At 46.4% G+C, this 26564-nt stretch overlaps 1 protein-coding gene across 3 annotated transcripts in view; it reads left to right on the top strand.

Moving 5' to 3' along the window:
- Positions 1 to 26564, top strand: part of Itpr2 (inositol 1,4,5-trisphosphate receptor, type 2) — a 377779-nt gene that overhangs the window by 188329 nt on the left and 162886 nt on the right. For 2 of the 3 annotated variants that reach the window (XM_087659437.1, NM_031046.4), the window contains 4 exon segments: positions 536 to 656; positions 16763 to 16953; positions 19464 to 19606; positions 22258 to 22366. In XM_087659437.1, coding sequence (XP_087515563.1) covers positions 536 to 656; positions 16763 to 16953; positions 19464 to 19606; positions 22258 to 22366 — 564 coding nt within the window. 3 annotated transcript variants of the gene reach the window in all.

Raw genomic sequence — 26564 nt, 5'->3', positions numbered from 1 at the left:
GCTAGCTCAGGTCAGCCTCTGGTCCACACACATACACAGTGCACACACATGCTGCACAGACACAGTGCACAATACTGTACACACACAGTGCACACACTCTGCACACACTGCATACATTCTGTACACTATGCACACATGCTGCGCACTCTACACACAAACTTTGCACACACTGTGCATACACACTGCACACATACTGAATACACACACTGAATACACACACACTGCACACACACTGGGCACAGATACTGTGTACACACATTGTGTACACACACACACACACATACACATACACAAACAAACAAATATAATGAAAACCAAGTGACCGATTTTCTTGCCTGACATGTCATTTTGACACAGGGGACATTTTTCTCAAGTTAGGTACTTGTGAGTGGCATTGAAGCACACAGCACTGTGTGGCACTTTATTGTTTGGTCCTGTTTGCTGAGGTATAGCTCAGCTCCCTCCTCAGTGGATTGGGGGCTTAGCGGCACCGTGGCTTAGGGTCACAGAGTGACCATTTTCCTTTCATTTCCAGACCCATCAGCCGGTCTTTATCCAGCTGCTGCAGTCCGCCTTCAGAATTTACAACTGCACCTGGCCCAACCCAGCCCAGAAAGCCTCCGTGGAATCCTGCATCAGAGCCCTGGCTGAAGTGGGTAAGTCACCGTGCCCGCTTTGACTTTTATACATGTCTTGAGGTGACTGGACTGTGGCTGAGAGCTGAACAAGCAGCCTTCCCGCCTAGAGCCTCACAGAGAAATAAACCAGGGAATGTCGTTTCCGTCTGTTGCAGAGCCGTCTTATCTGTTAATGATGGCTGGGTGCTCTTTGCACGTTCTTCTGGCGATAGGCGTTTAGAGTTTCTTTAAGCGTTCCGATTTGTGTAAAATCGGTATTGCTTAAAGGTCTATTGCACACCGAAGGCTTCGAGATTATAACTGAAATGGAGGCAAGAGATTTAAACGAAGGGGATGTGAGTGTAAGAATGTTCACAGATGCTCTAAGGTCTGTGTGTAGTTGTATATTAATGATTATATGAAAATCTGTGTACAGTAGGTGTTTGTGTGTGTTGCGTGTGTGAATGCAGGCACATGCATATACAGCACATATGTGGAGGTCAGAGGACAATCTCAAGCCTTAGTCCTTGCCTTCTATCTTTTTTCTTTGAGACAAGGTCTCTTTGATGTTTCCTGCTGGGCACAGGCCCATGGTTTCTTCTGTCTCTGCCTCTCACCTCACTGCAGGAGGGCTGGAATCCCAGCTGCACACAGCTGCATGGGGCTTTTTGTGGGTTCTTGAGAATCAGATTCAGGTCCTCAACTTGCACCTTAAGCCCTTAGCATTAAAATGGTTTTAGTCTCTCCCTAGTCTATGACCTGACTGCAATGAGATCGTAGATTAACAAGACTCAGCTGTGAAAAATCATGTATAATCCAGGAATATCAACCGATGACTAGCCTTCAGCTAACAGTAATATAATTTGTCTGGGGAATTAATTCTCAACCAGAATCCCACCGCCATGTGGACCCCCGCTTCCCTGCGAGGTGCTGTCTGGGAGGGAGCACAGAGCACTGAACTCTCTGATGCCGTCCTCCCTGCAGGCCTTGTGGCTCTTGGTGCCCTGCTGTGGCTGTTGCTGGGGGTGGGGCTGTTCTCCTCAGTTCCTGCACAAGCACTGGGGTGCTCCACCCCTGAGCCCCTTCCCTGGTTCTCCCATATTGCGTAAGTTAACGCTTAAGCATTAATTCGTCCCCTGTATTTTGAGCTGTATGTTTTCCACACTGTGTTTATGGTTTGTGTTGTGATCTGAGCCTCTGCCTGTATCTTGTGTGACTCTGTTCCATGACTGTCGACTGTCACCTATACCCCCTAGGCTGGCTGTCCCTGTCCCTCCTCATTCTCTGCTAACTCTGCACTCAGCCCTGTGTGCAGACTTTCAGCTCCATTGTGGGCTCCAGGGCTCAGGACCATGGCTGGTTTCCATGCCTAACTTCACTGTGCTCCTCCCGAAGTGTTCAGAACTGAGAGGCTCTGCAAGGGAAAGAACACACAGAGGGGGAGAGACTCCAGCACATGAAGAAAGCTATGCCCAACACCCCAGTCTTTATCTTAAAAAGATTCACAGAGCATAGTGTTTAAATGTATTTATATAAAATGCTAACACCTCCCAGTGCTAGATTGATCAGCGAGTCCTTTTGTTTGTTCATGCTTTTGACATAATTTCTGAATTTTTTTAATAATATATTGCTTTTGAAGTTATAATATAATATCAGTGGAGGGTTTTGTGTGTGTGTGTGTGTGTGTGTGTGTGTGTGTGTGTGTTTTACAAAATTAGGAATTATATCAACCACTAAAAGATACAATTGAAAGAAACAACAAATAGTGTTTATTTTCATATAGCACATGGCCTTCGCTCCAGATTTTATTTCTAGGTTTTACTTCCTGCTCTCCCACCTCTCTGTTCTTCCTGCTTTAGTGCTCAGCAAGGCACTGGGAACTGATGCCACTTGGTCCTGCACAGCACTTAGAAATCTCAGACAGAGTCAGGCACAGGGTACACACCTGTCATCCTAGGAGACAGAGTCAGGCACAGGGGCACACCCATCATCCTAGCTACATGGGTGGGTGATGCAAGAAAATTGCAAACTCAAGGAGACATAGAGAGCCTTTGCTGCAAACTAACGAAGGTTCATGAATTAAGGAAGGCTGGGGACTTCATGTGTGTTCATCATGTAAATGTGAACTTAGAGGTGTTCACAGTGTACACAGATCAGTTATCTCATGGCAAGATACTGGAGCCATGGCCTTAAACTGTCACCAAAAATACACTTGCTTAAGTACATCTTTAAGATTTTATTTTCTGCACTAGGAAAAGCTGAATGGTTTTGCAGAAAAGCCCAGTTCCTTTTTGTGTGCTAAAAGAGCACTGTGATCAGAATATATAGAACAGTTCTGTCCAGATCCTCAGTTGGGAAAGTGATGGGAGCTGGTCTTCAGAGAGGTGTCTCAGCTTTATCTACATGAGGCTGGCTGTCTTCTTCCTCTTCATGTTGGTCCCTTCTGTCTTGTGCTACACAGTTACCTTCTGTGGGGATGCACACCTGTAGCCCCATCATTTGGGAGGTAGAGGCAGGAAGATTAGGAATTTAGGTCAGCTAGACTATATATTATGAGCTACGTGAAGCCATATCTCAAAAAACAGCAAAAATATTTTTGTTAAAATTTCTTCACGAAAGCCAAATCTTTCTGTCGTTCCCACAGTGGGCTCTTTTCCTTGCGGCCTATACTTCCCTCGTGGTTTTTATTTGATCTCAGCTGATGCCACCACAATCATAGCTCTTATCTCATTAGGTTAGAGAAACAATAGCTATCATCAGCTTGTCACTCCAGCTCAGGGGATCAGATGTCCTCATCTGGCCCCATGCGCACTGTACTCACATATACAAATCCAGACATGTATACACACAAGCCGTAGTCAAAAAACAAAATAAATCTTAAAAAAAGATTCTCACGGAAAGATGATGTCATATAATATCATATATCATGACGTGGTCACATGATCACAACACCATACCATCATATCATATATCATACATCAACATGTCAAATCATATCATTATGTATCACATTTTAGAATTATCATATGTCATTTCATTTATACCATTGTATCATATTGCACCATGATCATATCACATATGTTCAGTAATATATGATATCTTCATTGCTTCATGTATCTTGTCATATTATATCGATTCACATATCGTGTCATGTACCCTTTCATACTGCTCATGTACTGTTGCATAATATCACATTATATTGTATATGATATATATCATCATCTATCACTGCTTTAGATTGTATTCTATCCTATGTTATCATGTCCTTTATATGATCATACATTATACTATTTCATATTGTTATATAATATCACAGATCATGCATCACATACCATCATATATATCACCATATATTGCCATATCATATCATATATCATATATTGTATATATCATCATATTTATCATGTTAAATATTGTACAATTACATATTATTATGTCACATTATGTCATATATCACATACCATCATATATCACCTCATTAGGTTGTAAATTCTCCTATCCTGTTATCATGTCATATCATAGCATCATATATTATACTGTTTCATATTATTATGTCACATTATATCAGACACCACACACCATCATATATATCACCATATCATATCATTATGTTGTACATCAAATCTTCATGCCACATAATATCATGTCATTATCATATTATACCCTAATATACCATGCCATCATAACATTCATTTATCTTCATCATATAACATACACCATCATGTCATGTTCTATTATCACCCATTGTTATCATCTGTATGCATATCATATCGGTTCATATCACACCATCATCATATATCACATCATGCCTTATAATCACACCATATCTTCATATCATAGATCAATATAACATTTCATATCATATCACGCCACTGTATACCCTATCACATCATGCGGTATCAGCATATCTTCATAGTTCATATTCAGTCATGTGGTTCAGTCATCTGTGAACATATCTTCATATCATAAGACTTCTTCTATTTGAAATCTCTTTGTTTCTCACTTCTTTGCTGCTTGCTTCTCGTTCAAAACGGAGACTCTGGAAACAGAGACTTTGACATTTTTGTCATCAGGGCCTGGAAATCTGGCCCTGATAAGTAGGATATAAGGTGTGTTTGTGACTCTCTCGCCTGAGACAAAACTCTCCACAAAAACGTCCTAAGGAGGAAGCCCTCCGTGAGTGTCTGTGGCTGATGTTTGGAGGGCACAGCCCACTGTGGTGGGAATGGCGTGGTGACACGTGTGTCTCTAGCTGTGGCCACCAGAGCCTGAGGCAGCTGACCCCTCCCACCCGCAGACAGGAAGCAGAGACATGAAGACTAGTGCTCAGCTCACCCCTTTTTATCCACTCGGTGACCCCCACTGTTGGGCTGGGGCCACCTCGGGCACAGTGGGTCTTCCTTCCTTGGTCAGATGTGTCCAAAAGACCCTCATGGACGCACCTAAGAATGTCGCTAGGTGTTTCTAAATCCTGCTAACGATGAGATGGTAACCATCGAATAGGTGTATGTTGACTTAGGAAAGTCTGTGAACTCTGGGGACAGTGCCTTGGCTAGTTTCAAAAGGCAAGGTGACAACAAATTTGGGTTAAAGATCAAATAAGCTTGCATGTGATTCTAGGATCAGGCGCCCTGGACCCCAGTGTAAAACAGAACGACTTCCTATGTTCTAGTGAAGGCTGCGGTTTCACAGACAGAAAGGGACTGAGGGAGGCAGAGTCAGGACACGGAACGGACCAGCTGCTTTCAAGTTCCTTTCTGTATAATGGGAAAGCAGAGAGATATTCACAGCACGACAGGGCTGGTTGCTGCGAATCTCTGTCTCTCTCAGAAACTGGCCTGTTTCTGAGCCCAGTCCTTCTGATGAGGTCAGGTTTCCTGAGACATCAGGCAGTCTCCAAGTACGGCCTCCCATGAAGTCCAGCCATGGTGGGGAGGGGGAACCTGTGTGAAACTTTACAGCTCAGATACACAGTCATTTCTGCCTCAGCTTTCTTTCAAAATGCATAGCAACACTGAAACTTGGGACAACTCAGACATTTAAGAATCCATTATTTAAGGGGATAGAGGATATGTGTGTAAAATATGGCGCGTTCTGGGAACAGCACATGGTTATAAAGCCGTTTGATGCGTTTGTGAATTGGTGAACACATTTCTTACGAACGCAAATATCAATTGCGGTTTACATGTGTGAAATGCCTGTTTCTCAAGTGCTCTCAAAGTACCGTTAGCTCAACCCGCTGTCATCCAAAACCCTCATCACAAGGCAATAAGGAGACTGCAGACCCACTCACTCAGCCCTGCCCTCCCTGCAGGCAGTAACTGCTTGCTAGGTGCTGAGGAAGGGATGTTAAGGCTACAGGGATCTCCACATGCACTTGGTTAGACACCGTTCCCCAGTTTACCTGTTCATGCTTCCAGGACGCGCATCTACAAACGACTTCCGTATCATTTCACCCGGGAAAGAATTCTGCCCATGTGTTTCAGAGGTGGCCCATGATCTGCAGGATTAATATTGGGGAGCTGCTTGGCCATGCCTTCAGTTTCCCGTGTGGAGATCCCATGAAATGTCTTTACAAATGCTCTGCCTCACGAACACAAACTTCAAGCCAATCCTTCTCAAAATGAACGACGTATTAACCCTTTAGAGGGCCTGCCTTAAATACATGTCTGTTTTCGTCCACCAGGGGCCTTTTAGCGGGTGTTTCGGGAGTTTGACATCATACAGTCTTGCGATTATGGCTTTGAATCCTGGTTATTGGCTCAAGGGGAGAGGCTTGCCTTCTGTGTACAGAGTTCTGGCTTCCACCCTGGACGGTGTGAAAGAGAGATGCCAGAAAACCAAATGCTGAATCAAAACAAAACAGCCCTCCTAAACTCCATTGTTTTACAAAACAAATTAAACTGGAGTGAGTTATGACACATCATACTGTTTTATCAATTTAGCTGATCGTTTAATGATTACTCATTGTCTGGAAGGCATTGTAAATCCACTCTATTAAACCCTATTTTCTGCTCCCTGTGAGATTCCAGGGTGTTAGAGGTAGGTGAGCCGTGCAGAAAGCAGAAATAGGTGTAAGGTATAAAGTCAGGTTCCCTGTCTGTTAGGAGGTTCCGGCGGCCTTCCCCAGGTCTCGGAGCACATGGGCAGCCTGTGACCTTTGCAGCTTGATGCCGAGAAATAAATGCACGTGCATCCCTGTGGTTCCGCATCCTTTTGTGTGACTGTAACTGACCCCATCCTAAACATCTAATGTTTACGGCCACCTCTAACGTGAAGAAAGTAAGCAGCTGGGAGGGGACCTTCTGTGTTACCCCGTGACGTTAGCACACCAGCATGGCCAGGGAACGCCTTTGTCCTCGGCACCGTGCTTGGATTTTGCTGATCTTAGTAAAAGTATTGCTGGGGTTTCAATGTGGGTTTTCTCTTCCATGTGTGAGGGAAAGAACTCTTCATCATGATCTAGTCACCGGTATTTCCTTTTCAATGAAGGGTCACATCTGTGATTTGAGTTTAACCCTTGTGTATTAAGTGAGCTCTGACTATTTGGTGACTAATTTTCTTAATTTTTCATTGAGACGTATGTTCCTTATGCTCCGTCTTTTAGAGAGGCTCTCTGTGGGTCTGGGACTTGACAAGTAGGTTAGGCAGGCTGGGCAGTGAGTCCTGGGTTCTCCTGTCTGTGCCCCCCGTGCTGGATTACAAATGCACACGGCCACGCTTGTCTTGTTCTGGAGGATGGACTCGGCTACTCTGCTCCTGAAGCACGTGCTTTACTAAGCCATTGGCCCAACCCACCTTTTTTAAGGTTTAATTTCATTTTCAGAGTAGCTTCTGTCATTCTGAGGTGGTGTTTAGTTCTCGGAGGATTTCCACGGTTTGGTTTGTCTGCATCTTTCTGGAGTTACTATTAAAAGCCTTGAGCTCCATGGAAGCTATCGTGGTGGCCCATGACTGTAACCTCTGCACTCAGCAGACGGGGGCCATGAGGCTGTGAGTTCCTCCTGGCTCACAGAGAGGGAGATGAAGAAAGGGGACGAATCGGGAGGGAGAAATGGGGTGGGGGGGGTCTGACTTTGAGGCATTTACTAGGATTCATTTACAGACAGGATGTCTGTCAGGCCTTCCACTCTGACTCTGAGGCGGCCATAAGAAGGTGTGCTTTGCTCAGGTTGAGGGTTAGTGGAGCACCCGAGGGGTAGAGTTGGAGCACCACACAGGAAGCACACGTTCATGCTTTCAGTGTTCTTCCTATTTAAAAACCCCCGTGGGTTGGGGAAATAGCTCGGCCAATGGAGCGCGTGCGAGAGTTCCGGAGTTCAGCATGCAAAGTCACATGAAGAGTTCTGGCATTGTGAGTGACGCGTGCCTATAATCCCAGTATTGTCAAGGCAGAGATAGGTGGATCCCCTGGGGATTACTCGCCCAATTCCAGGCTCAGGAGAGAGGCTGTCTATAAAAATGAGGTGGAGGGGTTGGGGATTTAGCTCAGTGGTGGAGCGCTTGCCTAGGAAGCGCAAGGTCCTGGGTTCGGTCCCCAGCTCCGAAAAAAAGATCCAAAAAAAAAAAATGAGGTGGAGTCAGTAATTACAGGCCAAGTAATCTTCTGGCCTCCATCCAGGCATGTGCACACACATGTGCCCTTGCACAGGTGAACACACACATACACACATGCACACACACGCACACACATGCACACACAATGCACAGTGCGTGCACGTACAGGAACATGTGTGCGCGCGCACACACACACACACACACACACACACACACACACACACAATCAGCCATGGATACTTGTGTGAAGAATTATCCTGAGGACTTTGTGCCGGAGAACAGGTGCAGCTCCCTCCCACGTCTTCCTCCTCCAGCTCCAAGCTCCAGCTGTTCTGGTTCTGATGGGCTGACAACCAAGCACATTTCCTAATTAATGCTTGCTCTCCCTGCTGCCTCTCCCCCATGCCTGTCACCGTGTATATCTAAGCGTTCTCTGTGGCACCTATCACGGAGCTACATGTGTTTTCAGAAGTCATGGTCTGGCAGACACCGTCAGTGACTCCAGCTAGTCAAAAACGTTCACAGAACACACGATTTTTAATGAATTATAATTAGAAATAGATTTTGATTGCATCCTAAAGTCCCCCAAAAGACTTGTCATATCCAGGAAACTTTTAGGATTTATAAGTCTAATTAGGAGGCTTAGCCTTGTAATAAAAACACCCGTGAATAAAGGCAGCTCAGTTTTGAGAAGTCATTTTCTCTAGGCAAAGGTCCCCCAAAGCAAAGTGCCTGGGCATCAGCCCTCTCCTCTCCCACTCATTTGTTAGGGACTTGGATACCTGAGTCTGTGACATGTTCTTGACAGGGCGGTGGTTCTAACAAAAGAGGAGCTTTAACATGACCGTATTACATGTGGCAGGCATGAGGAATGACTGGGCACAGCAGGCTCCTTAGCTGAGAGTCGCTGTTAACCCTGGGGATTCTCCCTGCTGTGTATATGCTGTATACACCACAGAGCCCAGAATGTTCCAGCTCGACAGAATTTAACTCAATGTGGATCACGACCTTGACTTAAAAGCATTGTTTTCCCAGTCAGGGTGCCTGTGTGTGAGATAAAGCAATGCTTTCCCTAATCCCAGTGTTCCTTTCTGACGCCCACCCCAGGTGCCTTTTAACCGCCCCTGGAAATCTAACTCAGCGTTTTCCATTTATTTCAGACTGATGTCTTTTTTATTGACAGAGCAGAGAATCTACTTTCGGGCCATGTTTGTAGAGGTTGTTTATTTATAAATTTAATTTGTTTGCTGTTGCCTTGAGATGCTGGGAATTGAACCAAGTGCTTCGTGTGTGCTGGGCACATGTCCTACCTCGAGCTGCATTCCAAGCCTTAAGTGTTGACTCACTGTCCTGTGTGCACTTGGCGTTTTCCTCGGTTGCAGGGTTAATCTTTCGTGGCTCCAGAGTCCCGGTTTAACCATGGGCCACCGTTTATATGTGGGCCAGGAAAGCTGCCTTTTTTTTTTTTTAACCTGATGTTCATATTGTGTAGTTTATATCAAGACTGGACATTAGGTCCATATTGCCATGCCCATTGGGGAACGGAAAAATATTTGAACAGTTCACGATGGTGGAGTGTCTTCAGCTTCCCCCCTTGTGCCACCATTGAAGACTGGATGGAATGGGAACCCGTGGGCGGACCTGCAGTGGACATGTGGCTGTGTGCATTTACTCATAGAAGGGACAGACATTTTTGAACTAAATGTATTCCTGCAGCTTTTCCACATATGTCATATTATTAAAAAAAATTTCATTGCCGTTGCTTTAACTCATGCATATCTTGTGCGTCCGTATGTGTGTTTGTGTGTGTGTGTGTGTGTGTGTGTGTGTGTGTGTGTGTGTAGTGAGTACAGACCTTGGAAGCTGGAAGAGGGTGTGGTGGGTTCTGAGAACTGAGCTCAGATCCTGTGGAGGTGTGCACTCTTATCCAGTCAGCCACCTCTCCGGCCCTGTCTGCTGCACTCTTAGCAACCGTGCTTAGGTGGTGGGGGCCTTCTAGTGTGTCTGACTCACTCAGGGGCGATACATGCACAGCTTAAGCAGAGCCGGCAGCCTGGTCGCAGTACCTCAAGAGGAAAGTGAATGTCTGTGAACTTTGATATTTTGGTTGGTTGGGCAGCGGCCCTGAAGGAGCACCGTTCTGTGTTCAGTTGCTCAGATCTTCAAAGCTGATGCTGATCATCTGGGAAATGCCCAAGAAAGAGCAAAAGTCTCAGCGGAGTGTTATCACGTAGCAAGATTAAGTATCTATAAAAACCGTGTGTAACTCGACAGTGTGGAGGCTGCCTGTCCAGGCAACGGCATGTCTTGATGTAGCCTGGGCAAAAGACATGGATAGAGGCACTGTGTGCCTCCACAGGAAGCTGTCAGGGACAGTAGGGGTCTGCTCTAGATGAATCTAGACAGAGGTGCTGGGTCTGGAGAGCTGCTCCCAGCGGCCAGCGTTCCTAAGCCATCACCTGGAACTTGCATTAAAGTGGGTACCTGGCTCAGTGTTGGCAACAGAAACTGCTTGTTTCAAAGAAGTGTTTTCACCAGTGGAAACAGTGACACCTAGTATTTTCCTATTTATGTGAAAGAAAACTTAATATTCTCTCTCTCTCTCTCTCTCTCTCTCAATTTCTCTCTCTCTTTCTCTCTCTCTCTACTCTTTCACACCTCTCCTCTCTCTCCTCTCACTTCTCCTCTCTTTCCCATCTGTCTCCTCTCCCTGTCTTTCCAATCTCCATTTTCCTACTTCCTTCTCCTTTCCCTCTCCTCCTATCTCTCTTTGCCTCTGCCTTCTCTCTCCTCCCATTCCCTCCTCTTCTTCTCTCTTTGTCTCCCTTTCTCCTCTCTCCTCTCTTCCTATCTCTGCCATCTCTCCTCCTCTTTTCTCTTCTCTTTCCCCTTCCCTCCCTCCTTCCCTCTTTCCCTCCTTCCTTCTCTCTCTCCCTCTCTCTCCCTCTATCCCTCCCTCTCTCCTCCCCTTTGCCTCTCTCCCATTCCTCTTTCCTATGTTTAGCATTTAGAACACATCTTCTGGTGCCCGCTAACTGTGATCCATGCACATCTCTCTCTTGACTGAGCAGCGCTAAGTATCACACTTTCATATATATCACAAGGAAACACTGCCCTCCCCTTGTGCCCCTTCTCCCTGCCTTTTGTTGGTTGTGTTACCAGCTTCCCATGGTTGTGGTTTGTGATATCTGTGTTCCAGTTTGGAATAAAATTAATTCTTCTCTCTCAGGCCTTTCAAGCTGTGATATGCAGATGTGTAACTATTTGCAAAAGTGATGAAGTCTGTGGAACTAAACTTTTTTCCTGCTGGGCTGTCCCTGTCACAAGGGATCTTTTGTTTGTCCTAGCCCCCTTCTCCTATTCAAGCTCAGGTTGAGCTGCCATAGTTTCTTCTACTCAGTTGACTTTTTCTTGGATTCTTTTCTCTTTTTTGATGCAATTTTGGGCACAGGAGCTTCAGAGAAAAGTTTCTTAGGCATTTATTCTGGAATGTTCTTATCGGGGAATGGAACTTGAGTTTTGGTTGGGCTGTATGTAGATTATTGCTCTCAAAACCTCCGACTGTCCATTCCATCCACCCAGCCAAGCCCTGCAGATGAGAATTCAGTGGCCAGCCTGATATTTCTTGGTATTGCTCTTCTCCCTTGACATCCTTTTTTTTTAATTGTATAAAACAAAATTTTATTTTCAATTAAAAAATTCTCATCTATCAAGAAAACGCAATTTAAATACTGTGCAGAGAGCTTTTAGCTTAAGGGACTCACATTCTTCGTTAGGAATCCAGCTCAGTCCTTACCTGTTCTCTCCTTTCTGCTTTAGCAGCTTCTGAGTTTAAGTACTACATGGCGGTCTGTGACCTACTGAAAGTGCATTCTTGTGCAGAGTGAGAGAAGCATCTCTATTTTCATCCTTCTGCATGTGGATGTCCAACCTCTGGAAAATACATTTGTCATTTATGTTACTTTTTGTTTTTTTTGTTTTTTTGTTTTTTCCTGGAGCTGAGGACCGAACCCAGGGCCTTGCGCTTGCTAGGCAAGCGCTCTACCACGGAGCTAAATCCCTGTTACTTTTAAAATCAAAACTTTAGGTTCGTTCCACCTTGGGAACTTTTCAGAGAACAGAGTCGCTTATATTTTTATTACTCAGAACTTTTTTATTTACATTTCAAATGTTATTCCCTTTCCCGGTTTTCTGTCCATAAACCCTCTATCCAATCCTCCCTCCCCCTGCTTCTAGGAAGGTGTTTCCCCCACCCACCCACCCCTTCCCCCCTTCCCACCCTGACATTCTCCTACACTGGGGCATTGAGCCTTGGCAGGACCAAGGACTTCTCCTCCCACTGATGCCCAACAAGGCCATCCTCTGCTACATATGCAGTTGGAGCCCAGGGTCAGTCCATGTGTACTCTTTGGATTGTGGTTTAGTCCCTGGGAGCTCTGGTTGGTTGGTATTGTTGTTCTTATGGGGTTGCAAACCTCTTCAGCTCTTTCAATCCTTTCTCTAACTCCTCCAATGGGAACCTTATTCTCAGTTCAATGCTTGGGTGTGAGCATCCACCTCTGTATTGGTCACGCTCTTGCAGAGCCTCTCAGGAGACAGCTGTATCAGGTTCATGTCAGCATGCACTTCTTGGCATCAGCAATACTGTCTGTGTTTGGTGGCTGTATGTATATGGGCTGGATCCCCAGGTGGGGCAGTCTCTGGATGGCCTTTCTTTCAGTCTCTGCTCCAAACTTTGTCTCCGTATTTCCTCCTGTGAGTATTGTTGTTCCCCCTTCTAAGAAGGACTGAAGCATCCGCACTTTGGCTGTCCTCCTTCTTGAGCTCATGTGGTCTGTGGACTGTATCATGTCTCCCTTGACACCTTAAACTTTTTGTGTTAACTTGGCACTGCGTTCATTCGTCCAGTCAGTCACAGGTTGCCATTGTCGGAGAGATGTTTCTAGTTTATAGTTCTGGAGGGTCCGAGTCTCACAGTAAGTGTTGGTGGCACCAGGCTCTCCCAGCAGCTCCAGGCTGTGGCTGTGTCTGGCCTCTCTGTTAGCTTTGCTGTCTACTGACAGCCGCTGGCACCCTTGGCTTGGTCCTTACCTGGTCCTCTTCCTTCACGTAGAAGCGTCTGCTCTGTGTGTCCCTCTCTTACTTTCTGATACAGAGCAGCCAGCGTGGATAGGGCAGCACCTAATTCAGGGAGACCTTCATCTTGATGACATCAAAAGGCCCTGTTGCCAAATAAGGTCACATTTCCAGACACCAAGGTTTGCTTTGGGGGGATACAGTTCAGCCTCTGACAGCATTCTAAAGTTTCAGCAGAACATGGCCTCACAGCTTATTCAGTCCCATCAACAGCCAGCGAGTCCTTTATTCAGAGGCCTGACACCCGGCCCCAGACACAAGACATTTCTCTTTAAAACACAGTTTATTTTGATCCTTATGTGTGTATGTGTATGCCTGCTCCTCGGTAGATGTATCACAGGCATGCAGTACCTGGCACGGCCAGAAGAGGGCATCAGATCCCTAGGAACTGGAGTTATAGGCAGTTGTCAGCTGACCCACATGACTGCTGTGAACAAATCACTGGTCTTACCCATATCCTGATTCTTTATAATTAATCTGTCTGTCCCTTCCTTTTGTCACTTCCATTTTTCAGGTCTGTATCCTCCTGGATTGGCCCCCATCCTACTTCATATAGTTTAGTTTCCCCCTTTAGTCTTTTATCCTATGTTCTAGAAGATTCCCTGGCTTCCTTTTCATGGTTTCCCACTTTCTTTCCCATCCTTTTCTTTTTCAGTTAACCTTCGGAAGGTTTATTTTTACAGCCACATTTTAATTTCCAAGTTTTTCTCCTCTCTTTAAAGGTTTTTGGGTGTGGTGTCTACTCAGATTTCCTAGGGATAATGATTAGAATTGAATATTACCATCTTGAACCATCTGTTTCGTGGGAGGTCATTGTTCTCGGTGGTAATGGTTTTATTTGTGATTTCTGAGGTTTTGTTGTCATCACGGGTAATGACTGTCATGGATGGCATGTGTGGGAGGGGGTGGGTGTTGCTGTCACGAGTGTCCACTATAGTCTAGAAGGTCTATTCCTGGCCTGGAATCCTTGTAGAAATGAGAAAGGCTAACCTGGAGTTCTATGGGAAGGGCTGGGCAAATGACATGGGAATCTTCCCTTTGTGAACATGCATCTGTGTGTGTGTGTGTGTGTGTGTGTGTGTGTGTGTGTGTGTGTGTGTCTGTGTGTGTGTGTCTGTGTGTGTGTGTCTGTGTGTGTGTGTGTCTGTGTGTGTGTGTCTGTGTGTGTGTGTCTGTGTGTGTGTGTGTCTGTGTGTGTGTCTGTGTGTGTGTGTCTGTGTGTGTGTCTGTGTGTGTGTGTCTGTGTGTGTGTGTGTCTGTGTGTGGTATTTGCATGCATCTTCTGTGCATGTGTGTGTCTGTGTGTGGTGTGTGCATACATCTTCTGTGCATGTGTGTGTCTGTGTGTGGTGTGTGCATACATCTTCTGTGCATGTGTGTGTGTGTGATGTGCACAGATGTGTGTGTTTGTGTCTATGTGCATTTGTGCATGTGCGTGTGTCTGTGTGGTATGTGTGTACATCTTTTGTGCATGTGTGTATATGTCCTGTATACAGATGTGTGTGTCTGTGCATGTCATGTGTGCGTGCATCTGTGCTTGTGTGTACACACGTACGGGTGTGTTTATGGGACATGGGGGGAGCCACAGTGGGTGTTAAAGGTAGAGTTGCTTGGTGGTTGAAGTCTGCATGTGGTCTCTTCTCTGCCAGACCTGCTTATTGCTACCCCCACCCCCAGGTGCCCTTTATATGATGATGTTTGGAGTCAGGTCAAGCTCTGTCCTGCTTCTCTGCCTGTCTTAGCACCATCATCCGCCACTCTCCACTTTCTTGAGAGAACGCTTTTTTCTCTTTCTCTAACTCTATCCTCTGGGTGGGAACAGATGCCTTGGATTCTGAGTTGTGCCAGTGGGTTCTTGAGTAGCCCAGATGACCCAGTGTGCCCAAGGCCACACTTTGAACTGGCTCATTATCCTGCTGGGAAGACCTGCTTAGAGTCCTGGCCTCTGTGGGATCCTTTTCTTCCAGAGGTTTAGTCACCTCTTCACTGTGGCAGGGAAGCTCCTCTTCACTGTGGCAGGGAAGCTCCTCTTCACTGTGGCAGAGATGCTGCCACACTTCTGTTTTTCTCATGAGCATTCTAACTGCTCAGTATTCTGGTGACATAAGTTCGTTAAGATGCACGTGTCGGTGGGTCTTCGGGAAAAAGCCAGGCACCATGTACCACCTTCCAAGGAAGGTTTTTTATTTTTTTGTTGTTGTTTGTTTTGTTTTGTTTTTACCTTTTAGCTTTCCCACTGTTTCTGCTGTGAGACACTGGATCACATGCAGTTTTGCGGGCACACACATACGCACATGTAAACATACGCACACGCACACACACAGACACACACACAGATAGACAGACACACACACACAGACACACACACATACGCACATGTAAACACACGCACACACACATGCACACACAGACACACACACACGCACACACAGACACACACACAGACACACACAGACACACACACAGACACATACACATGCACACACACACAGACACACACACAGACACACACAAGAGACACACACGCACGCACACACACGCACACACACACGCACACACACACGCACACACACGCACACAGACACACACAGACACACACACGCACACACACACGCACACACACGCACACACGCACACACACAGACACACACACGCACACACGCACACGCACACACACACAGACACGCACACACATGCACACAGACACACAAACAGACACACACACGCACACACACGCACACAGCACACGCACACACACAGCACACGCACACACACAGACACGCACACACACGCACACAGACACACACACAGACACACACACGCACACACACACACGCACACACACGCACACACACACAGACACACACAGACACACACACGCACGCACACACACACGCACACACGCACACACACAGACACACACACAGACACACACACGCACGCACACACACACGCACACACGCACACACACAGACACACACACAGACATGCACACACACGCACACAGACACACACAGACACACACCCATTAATTAAGTTAATAGCCGGCAGGATTCAGCTGTGTGTTCTCTGTCTGGGTTTTTGTTTCCTTTGGCATCTGGGGAGGTAAAGACGTGCATGCCTGTTAGAGTGCGCTCCATATTGATGTTGGAATGGAGTGCATCTCCAACATTAACCTCCGAGAAATCAAATAGCATCTCGAAGGTTCAGTGATCACACATTGCTAATTGGTCTGAAGGACTAAAACGACTTTAGCAGATTTTAGCCTCAAAGTATGTGAAAAGGTCGGATGGCAAAGTTGAAAAATTTACCGCTTCCTTCCTACCTTCTTCCTTTTTTCCTTCTAAAAAAGTCTTTCATGCTTGTTAGTTTGACTAATGTTTAGAAAGCATTAACCAAATTGAGAGCTAAATGCTTCTTGTCTTTTCCTTTCTCTCTCTTTTTTTTTTCAGCCAAAAACCGTGGGATTGCGATTCCGGTGGATTTGGACAGCCAGGTCAACACACTCTTCATGAAGAATCACTCAAGTACAGTGCAGAGGGCGGCCATGGGCTGGAGGCTCTCTGCTCGCTCCGGACCTCGCTTCAAGGAAGCTCTTGGAGGGCCAGCATGGGACTACAGGAATATTATTGAAAAGTTACAGGTACAATGAGAACATGAAGAGATGTGAATTTTTTCTAAGGTCTGCGTTCTTAGAATGTGTCCCATAATACGATACAGTCGAACATGTCAAATCTTGTTAGGGCTAAAGCTTTCTTCTATGATTCTCTGCCACTGCCACCCCTTAAATGAGTTGTTTCTGGAGCCATTGTCTTGACTGACATTTTTTAAATGAGTATATGTATGATTTGATGAGCTCTGATAATTTCTTAGTGCGTAGTGGTCCTTGATATAAAAATCATTATAGTGCTAATAATAAAATTAGTAACAATAGTTTACTCTAAAAATATTACTCTAACAATACATTTGTTATTAAGTTTTCATAATATTGACTCAGTTTATTTTCCAGTGTTCACTTATATCTCTTTAATCAGAATGAGCCAGTCCCTCCCTTCACCAGGTCCTTGTATGGTTTTTGTAAGCCATTGACCATGGTCTGGCCTGGACAGTCAGCAAGTGAGCAAGTGGCCCATCGCTTTAATTTTCTGTGGCTGCCACAACAGTACACCATTGGGAAGATGATTTAAGCAACAGAAAGTTATTCTGCTGTAATTCTGGAGGTGGGAGATCAGGGCACCAGCGGGCTTGGTTTTGTGTGAGTTCCCCATCCCTGACTGTAGATGCCTGGCTTCTCTTCGACATTTCCTCTGTGCAGGAGTACACCTGTGTCCCAATTATGTCAGTTATGTGAACACCACTCAGCCACATTGCATCAAATGGTAGCTCATAGGAACTCATTTTATCCTAGTCACATAGCAAGCCTCGTCTCCAGATAAATCACGTGCTGACTATTCTGAGGCAAGACTTTGGCACATGCATTATGGGAGGTGATCGGATCTTAACGGTGGACCTCACGAATGAGGCCAGTTCTCTTATACTGTAGACCGAGGGCAGTGTATTTATCCTCTGTACTCCACGGGGACACCGCAGCATGGCCCCTGTGTGCACCAGAGAATAGGCACAAAGCCCGCTAATTCCTTATTCCTGGATTCCTGCCCCTCAGCTGTAAAAACGGAACTCTGCCATTTGCAAGCCACTCAGCTCATGGCATTTGTTGTTGACTCCAGCGTGGCATTTGGATTTCATCATACGAGTGATAGCAAATCTTGGGAGGTTTCCAGCCGAGATGGCGCAGGCTCTACCCCTGCTGAGGACCAGAGTTGATTCCCAGCACCTAACCTTGGGTGGCTCACCCCATGCAACTCCAGCTCCAGGAGGAAACAACACCTCTGGCCTCCATGGGCACCTGCACTCATGTGCACACACCCACGCACAGATGCACACACATGCCCACGATCAAAACTAAAATATTTAAAAACTAAGGCAGCAGCCGTAATGGAGAGAAATGGACAGATTCGAGATGGATTTTCTTGTAGGGCCAGGAACAGTAGATGGGTGGATGAATTGCGGGACAAAGGCAGGGGGTGTCAGGATTACCTCGAGGTAGGGCAATTACACCACTCGCTAAGACGTGAAGTAGTGGAAGGTTGGGGGGGCTGGAATTGGATTTCTGTCTGGAGAAGTAAGTTCGAGACGCCTATTCTAATGGGCGTGTGAGTCTGGAGTGGTGTGGACAGGTGTCTGGTTGGAAGTACTAGTTTGTGTTCTAGCGTGAACACAGCAGTGAAAACCACAGCAATGGATGGGAAGTCTCAGGAAGATGAAGCTGTAGCAGAAAGGAGGACCCCGAGCAAGCAGGGTTTAGTGACGGAGGGGTCAGGACATGCAGAAAGTTAAGTATGCTGTCACAGAAGCCAAGGGCAGGTGGCCATGTAAAGTGTCACCCTGCAGGGCCACTAGCCATGGTATGGTGAGGTGGGGGTGGAAGAGTAACCCTCCCCTCATGAGAGAAAGGTGAGCTCATGGCTTCTGCACACTGAGTAGCAACAGGGGCTGACACCTGAAATGAAGGGGCGGGCGGTGTGTGTCCGCAGCTGTTCTTGGCACGTGCTTTAAGTCTCCGCAGCAGACCTGGGTGGCCGCTGGCATTCCGGTGTCGTGGGGGGCGATTGTGACCTACAGGGAAGGACAGCTTCACCCCAGAGCAGCCCAAGCACCATCTGTTTCATAACTGATCACCTAGCAGGCCAGCTTCACCAGATGTGGTCATTTCTGATGAGCATTCCCGTTTATAAAACACCCACACCCCCTTTATAGCATTTCCTTCCTTTTCACCGTACCTTCTTCTGGCTTTTCAAGGTACCCACACTCATGAGCATATACCTCTCCCTTCATATATATGTAATTTAAAAATCTTTAAAATATGCAGATACTGGGAGAGATAGAGAGAGGGGGAAGGGGATGGGGAGAAGGGAAGGGGGAGAGAGAGAGAGAGAATATGAACTGTGTTGAAGTATGAATAGAAAACATTTGATGCTATGGGACGCCAGCGTCCATCTTGTATGAAACTCCCAAATCGCTTCCTGGTTAGTGTCTTTCAAGGCGTTTCGTCTTGAAAGGTGTTCATGTAGGTCCTCCTGTGCCTTGTCTTAGGATGTCGTGGCCTCTCTGGAACAGCAGTTCAGCCCCATGATGCAGGCTGAGTTCTCTGTGCTTGTGGATGTGCTGTACAGCCCGGAGCTACTGTTCCCAGAAGGAAGCGATGCCAGGATACGATGTGGTGCCTTCATGTCCAAGTAAGTGAAGCCAGGCAGGGTTGCTCGGGGATGGAAGGAGCAAGGCCTGGGTCCTACTGGGATGGGAGGAGCCAGGCCGGGGTCCTACTGGGATGGGAGGAGCCAGGCCGGGGTCCTACTGGGATGGGAGGAGCCAGGCCGGGGTCCTACTGGGATGGGAGGAGCCAGGCCTGGGGTCCTGCAGGGATGGGAGGAGCCAGGCCGGGGATGGAAGAGAGAGGGCCTCTAGCAGCCGGCTTCACTCTGCGTGTGACCACAAAGTCCAGAACACCTGAGATCCTTTCCCTAAGACTCCACGGCACAAAGGAGCTACAGTATGGTAGTGACTGGGCATACATGGTTGCATGAATTAAAATTTAGATCGATTTGAGATGAGACAATGGTTCGCCCCTCAGTTACACCTCTAATATTCAATGTCTGTACGTGGCTGGTATCTACCAACTGGACATCACGGACACAGGATGTTGCTGTTCGTGTAGAGTTGGAGAGCAGAGGTCTAACATGTGAAGGTGAGGGCGGGGTTAACTAAAGCAGCTCTGATCCCCGCTGAAGGTGGAGGCGGTCTGCGGTCTGGTTTAGAGAAGCCAGAAGGAGAGATGGGAGAGGGGAGATTTGGCAGTGGGAAGACATTACAGACCCCACACCAGACAGAGACAGGGCTGCCCCAGTGACTTCCATGGTTAAAGGCCTCTTCTGTGTTGTTATAATTATTTTATGGCTAGAGGCTCAGATCCACTGTTGTCTGCCTACCGCTTCCCATCTCTCCAAAGAGCCCAGAGTTCCACTGGCAGTCATAGCTGGAAACGTAGAACTCAGTTTTATCACTGACCACGCCAGGCCCTGGCACAGCTGTGCACAGCCCTCTAATGAAGCAGCTGAGTTGGTGAGCGTTGATCCCCAGCCAAGGATGAATTAGTTCTCCCACGTCCTCCTGAGAATCCAGCCCATGGTTCCTGCTGACAGGCAGCTCTGCAGGAGTGGGCGGGGGACAGCCTCTGGGAAGGCAGCTTAGTCACAGGGTGAGAGACTAGGCTAGCGTGGGCATTCACCTGCCAGGCAGCTGGGTTGGGTCCACTCGAATCCTTACCTACACTTCTGAGAGAGAGCCTGTGTTTTCAGACATTGGACTTTCAGGTCTATGCAGACAAATGATAATATATATTATATTGTTTAAAACAATATAATATAATAATATAATATAATATAATAAAAACACGACTACAAGAACCATAAAATGTGAAAATATATCTGACAGAGTGAGGAGGGACTTTGGGGACAGCGTGCACACATACCAGCAATCCCTTGTGTCAGGCCCGAATGCTGGACTCTTAAGCATGGCGTTCTGGTCAGTTCTTCAGTGTCGTCAGCCCCACATCTCCTCTGTGTTTCCATGCTGTCTCTGGGCCAGGATTACCTTCTTGCCCCACTTCTCCCGGCTCCCTGACATCTTCTAACTCAAAGGCTGCCTCTTTGCTGCCTTCGCTGACCAGAAAATCCCTGGAACAGAATAAAGATTTTTTTTGTCCAGTTTACTGGCTTTTAAAAGTATCTCTGTTTAAATTTGAGTGGCACTCGTCATGTTGTATGGCTGTGTGTAGCCTGTGGCGTGCTGAGACTCTGTCCTGAAGCCCCAGAGATTCATTGGTGAATTGCAGCACTCCTGGGGGTAGGGGAGTCAGGGTGAGCTTAGAGGTCTATCTTCAAGTATCCCCATTAGGACTGTGTAACTGGAAGCAGGCTGTGTCCTCTGTCTAAACCCCCTTTCTCCTCAGCAAACTTGGTCTGATTCTGGCTTGTAGTAGGACAAAGGGAGACCCTGGGAGGTCCTTTCCTCAACTCTGATGGTTGAGAACATTAGCTGTGCACTAGCCAGAGGAAGTGGCTTCTCTGTTGTATCCCGCGGCCCTCATTCTAAAGAGAGTTCCCATAGCACTCTTGCTGTGTCTTGCTGTTCCTCTAGGAAGATGTGTCTCACAGGGTCGTGAAGGACCAGTTTCTTAACAACGTAACCTATGGGGACTGAGTTACACAGCCTAATCTAAACGTTTCTCTGGATGCTGACTCAGATCGTTATGCCCACGGTGCTGAAAGCTTTCTGGAACCCCAGTGCATGCCTCATTACAGTGGAGAAAAAGAGCCACATTCTTGTCTGAATTATAGCAATGATCAGCTATCTTGATGTCACTCTCATTCCCTGTAACCACAGAGGCTGCTCACATCGACTAAGCACGATCACGTGTGGTCACAGTACACTGAGGAATGGGGGAAAGCCTGCTATACTGTGGTGCCACCTACATCCTCGATGGAATAATTAATGTGGTATAATGCAAAGAAAATAGTAAATGTGTGATGGTGTAGAGTGTGCTGTAAAATTTTCATACTAGCAAAGTGGATGGGTAGGGGGACATTAGCTTCCCCACTTCTCAGAGTATCAGAGGCCAAATCTGAGAAGCACTGTATAAATGATTCAGAATGTGTGTGTGTGTGTGTGTGTGTGTGTGTGTGTGTGTGTGTGTGTGTGTGTATATATATATATTAGACTTTTGACATTTGCTTTGAGCTCTCGGCTCTGTTCCCCTCCCAAGTAGCATATTGTATATGTTTTGGTGAGAAACTGGTGTCCTTTTTAAGGTTTAATGTTTTGCTTTCAGGCTGATTAATCACACAAAGAAACTGATGGAAAAAGAAGAAAAACTGTGCATTAAAATCCTCCAGACGTTACGGGAGATGCTGGAGAAGAAAGACAGCTTCATGGAAGAGGTATTCCTTCAGTTTTAGTTTCTGGTATTTGAAAATAGACAAAATAGATTTTTTTTTCCATTTGAAATAAAGTGAAATTTCCAGAATGCCCTATCTTTGGATTGCAGCGTGCTGGTATACAAGCACTTCTCATTGGTTGGATAACACTTGGGTCTTATTCCTGTAGGCCACGTTATTGGGATTCATGGCATTTACCATATTTGGTGTTGAGCTCAGATTGCAACAGACTGAATATTTCTCTCATTCACCGTTCTGCCGTCTGTCTCAGCAGTGTCTGTGGTCTCCTTGGATAGAGTATTGGGCTGAAAGACCTTCTTTGTGGTCCTGGGAATCAAACCCAGGTCCTGTGCTTGCAAATGCTCTACCACCAAACGGCACCCCTGAATCTCCAAGTGACCTCGTGAGGTGATGGGTGATTCAGGTTCATTGCTTAGGGACAGCCTGTAGAGAGCGACTGTGCATGCTGACATGCATGCCTTTTTAAATTATAATTACGTTTATGTTATTTTCCATGTATTATGCCAACTGTTGTATGATAATACTGTTGTTTTAAATAAAGGGAATAGTTGGTTTATATTCTCAGTTGTATTAATGAATGCACAGTTGATATTCATGGAAATATCAGCTTATAGATTGCCACTCAGTCATTAAGATCGACAGCTCAGGTGCTGATTAAGTGGTAGCCAGCAGCGTTCTGATAACCAGTGTTAGGTGTAAACGTGAAGCAAGAATTCTTGAGAAGTTTTTCCTTCCTTTTTTTCCTTTTCTGTTTCAAAGTTATTTTTTCATGCTAAACATCAAGTAAATTTTGTACAGAAGTGTCTTAGCATATTTGTGGAGTATTTCCAAAAATGCTAATCGTCTGGTATTTTAAAACTGCAAAGGTTTAATTTTTGTTAGCAGATACATGTGCTTCTAGTTTCAGAAAGTCTGCTGTGATTGGGTTTCCCCCTTCGCACATCCTGTGAAGAAAGAGACAAAACGGAGTTTTGCTCAGTAGGAGGAACTTTGCTCTGAATTCTTGCACTAGAGGGGGTTGGCGACATGGCTCTGTTACTAAAGTTCTTGCCACACAAGGGTCAGTACCGAGTTTAGCTCCTAGAACCAACGTGAAAAGCTAGACTGGACGGCAAACACTTATAATCCCAGAGCTGGGGAAGCAGAAGACCCTGTGGCTCCTTGGTGAGGTAACCTGGCCTACTGGGAGGGTTCTAGACCAAGGAGAGACTCTGTCTGGAGACAGGAGCAATTAATAGCAAGATTGTACACACACACACACACACACACACACTGTCAGAATGAAGTATTTGCTTTACAAATCAAAATGCCCTCTGCTTTAGTTCTATATCTGGGCAGCAAATCATTAAAGTCAGTGTTGTCAGGGTCATTTTAGCAAGTGTTTCTTTTGACATAGAAGTGAAGAAAACCTTACGCGCTTTAGTGTAAGTTATGGGTCTCCTTGGCATTTGCAGCTGTTCTCACATGACCCTCGGTGCAGTACTGCCTGTTAGCTGATTTCAGGGGTGCCCTAGGTCTCTGAGCAGAACACTTAGGTCAACATAGTTTTCTGACAAGTCTTCCGGTTTGACACAACAGACTGATACCCAACGCTGTAAGGGAGAGAAGGAAGGACATGGAATCCTGCTCTCAGTAGGCGAAGAGTGTCCAGGTACTCCATCTGAAGTTAGCCATCAATTTCCCTACCCACTCCCGCTCCCTCCCTCCCTCCTTCCCTCCCTCCCTGTCGGTATGCAAGTGTGCAAGGGAACATTGGCAGAGGGATTAGTGAGTGCCAGAGTTCTTACTTACCTTGCTAATTACCATAGCTACTAAGAACAAAATTAGACATTTGAGCGTGAGACTCTTAGCTTTAAGTCAGCCTCTGGGTGCTTTAGAAGCAGTTGACTCCCGACTCCCAGGGAACAGCATGGAAGGCTTCACATGTCTGTCTCCAGACAGCACTGGGTGCCCCCTCGTGTCCACAGGCTTCTTAAAATCCTGGGGCTTAATGACCTTTGCCGGCAGGTGGGGGTGACTCAAGCCTGTGTGAACTGGTGCTGGGCAGCACACTGGGCAGAGTGACTCCTCTGCTGGTCTCTTGGGGTTTTAGGAGATGCCTGGGTTTCAGTGGTGGGACAACAGGCAGTGTTCCATGATTGTCTTACCCCCTGTTCGCCGACACCTTGCTGTCTTAAAATAGCACAAACTCGCCATCATTTAGATTTGCAGGTCAAAGGTTAAAATCAGGTCAATTGTCGGCAGAAGTATACTCCACCTGGAGGTTGTGTGGCCATATTTATTCCCTAGTCCTGTGTGCTTCTTGAGGTTTCCTGCATGCCTCGGTGTGTGTGCCCTGTCTTAGGGCTTCTGTTGCTGTGAACGGACACCATGACCATGGCAGCTCTTACAAGGACAACATTTAAGTGGGGCTGGCTTACAGGTTCTGAGTCCATTAGCATCATGGCAGGAACTTGGCATCGTGAAGGCAGACCTGACACTGGAGAAGCAGCTGAGAGGTCTATGTCTGGATCGGAAGGCAGCGGAGGTGGGGAGTGGGGAGGGGTAGGGGATCAATAGCACACCCAGTGATGCACTTTCTCTAGCAAGGCCACATCTCCTAATGCCAGTTCCTAAGCGTTCGAATATGAGTCTACAGGAGCCATTCTCATTGTCTTCAAATCCCATTAATGAAAGCCTTCCCAGTCACTCTCCCTTCTCTTTTCTTCTTGTTCCTTCTCCCTCCTCCAATGGGCAATCCTTCTATGTGAGACTCTGGTCTCCCTGTTAGAAGACCTCTGCTTACAGTGAAACGACTTGAAAAATCTGGTAAAACTCCTGCCCCTTGTTGAGATCTTTAACTTCTTCTCACCTCTATATGTAAAGTGCCTCGTTCACAGGCTCTTTGGAGAGATCTCAAACGCGCGCACGCGCACACACACACACACACACACACACACACACCCCACACAGGTGTGGCCCAGGGGAACCACACATCTTTGTTTTGTATGTTGAATGGTTTATAGGTTCGAATCTGCATGGAGACTTCTTTGAGATGGTCAGGGGCCAGGAAGAACCCTGTAGCTTAGGAGGGCTGAGGTAGGGTAGCTGTGCAGTGTTAAAGTCAGGAGCCAAGCAAGAGTAAAGGATTAAGAAACGGGCCTGATGGACAGTAAGTTAGTCACACTATTGCCTTTAAAACCCAATGCTGAAAACCCAACTGTAGCTGTCATGCAGTTCAGAATGTCAGAATGATTGTCAAAAGGACTAAAAACACTGGTGGCTTTTATAAATGTTTTCTTTTCAGTTGCTGGAGTTTGTAAGGTTAGAGACAAGGTGCGTTTGGTCTAATCGCTGTGATCTTTACTGGAAATACTCAAAGTTCTTCACACCTGGGTGGTGCTCTCTCCCATTTCAAAATCTGAGACGCTAACACCCTCTGCCCGGCTTGAGTTCTTTGAAGTACTGTTCTGAATGGTTAGAGATATAGGACTGAAAGGTCATAATGAAAACCTTGTTTGTGCTCAGAGACTGACCACCTTTGCAAGGCTGCTGACATGGTAACCCAGTTAGAGAAAGCCACAAGCCAAACCGAGGAAAAGCAAACCTTCAAGGACAGAGGCAAGGAACAAGAAAACGGAAACACTCAAATTAATGTATTACTGAAGTGTAGTGGTATTCATTTTGACCTAAGTCTGACACAGGCTTTTCCAGAATACTCTACATGACTACTTTACCTTCAGTTTGTTCTGTTTTTAATTAATTAATTAGAATCATGGTAGCTCTGGCTGTGCTAGAACTCCATATAGCCTGGAGTCCACAGAGATCTGCCTGCTTCTGTCTCTGCTTTCCAAGTGCTGGCATTAAAGACCTGGCCAGCACACCCAGCCTGATCTTATAATCACTGTGGCATTTATGGTGTTGGTGTTTGTCTGACTTGGGACCTCGCTCTAACCTTCCTTAAGAATGGTCCCTTTGGTGTGTGCTGCCAGTTTAAAGAAGCTAGGAACCTGTAGAGGGTGAGACAGACTTGTCACCTAAGCTGCATCCCTACATCCCCCCTTAGAGCTGATATCCCACAAAGTCTTGTACCCTTCCTCCTTCCCTCTCCTGTCTCTACTACCCACATGCCACACCCTGTTGGGCTACTTGAGGGCAGACTTGATCTTTACCGATGGCTTCCAGTGTTGAACGCTTTGCC

The sequence above is a fragment of the Rattus norvegicus genome, chromosome 4 (assembly GCF_021556685.1).
Source record: "Rattus norvegicus strain SHRSP/BbbUtx chromosome 4, alternate assembly SHRSP_T2T, whole genome shotgun sequence".
Taxonomy (NCBI): Eukaryota; Metazoa; Chordata; class Mammalia; order Rodentia; family Muridae; genus Rattus; species Rattus norvegicus.
Note: the sequence above shows the minus strand (reverse complement) of the source record. Positions and strands in the feature narration are given on the sequence as shown.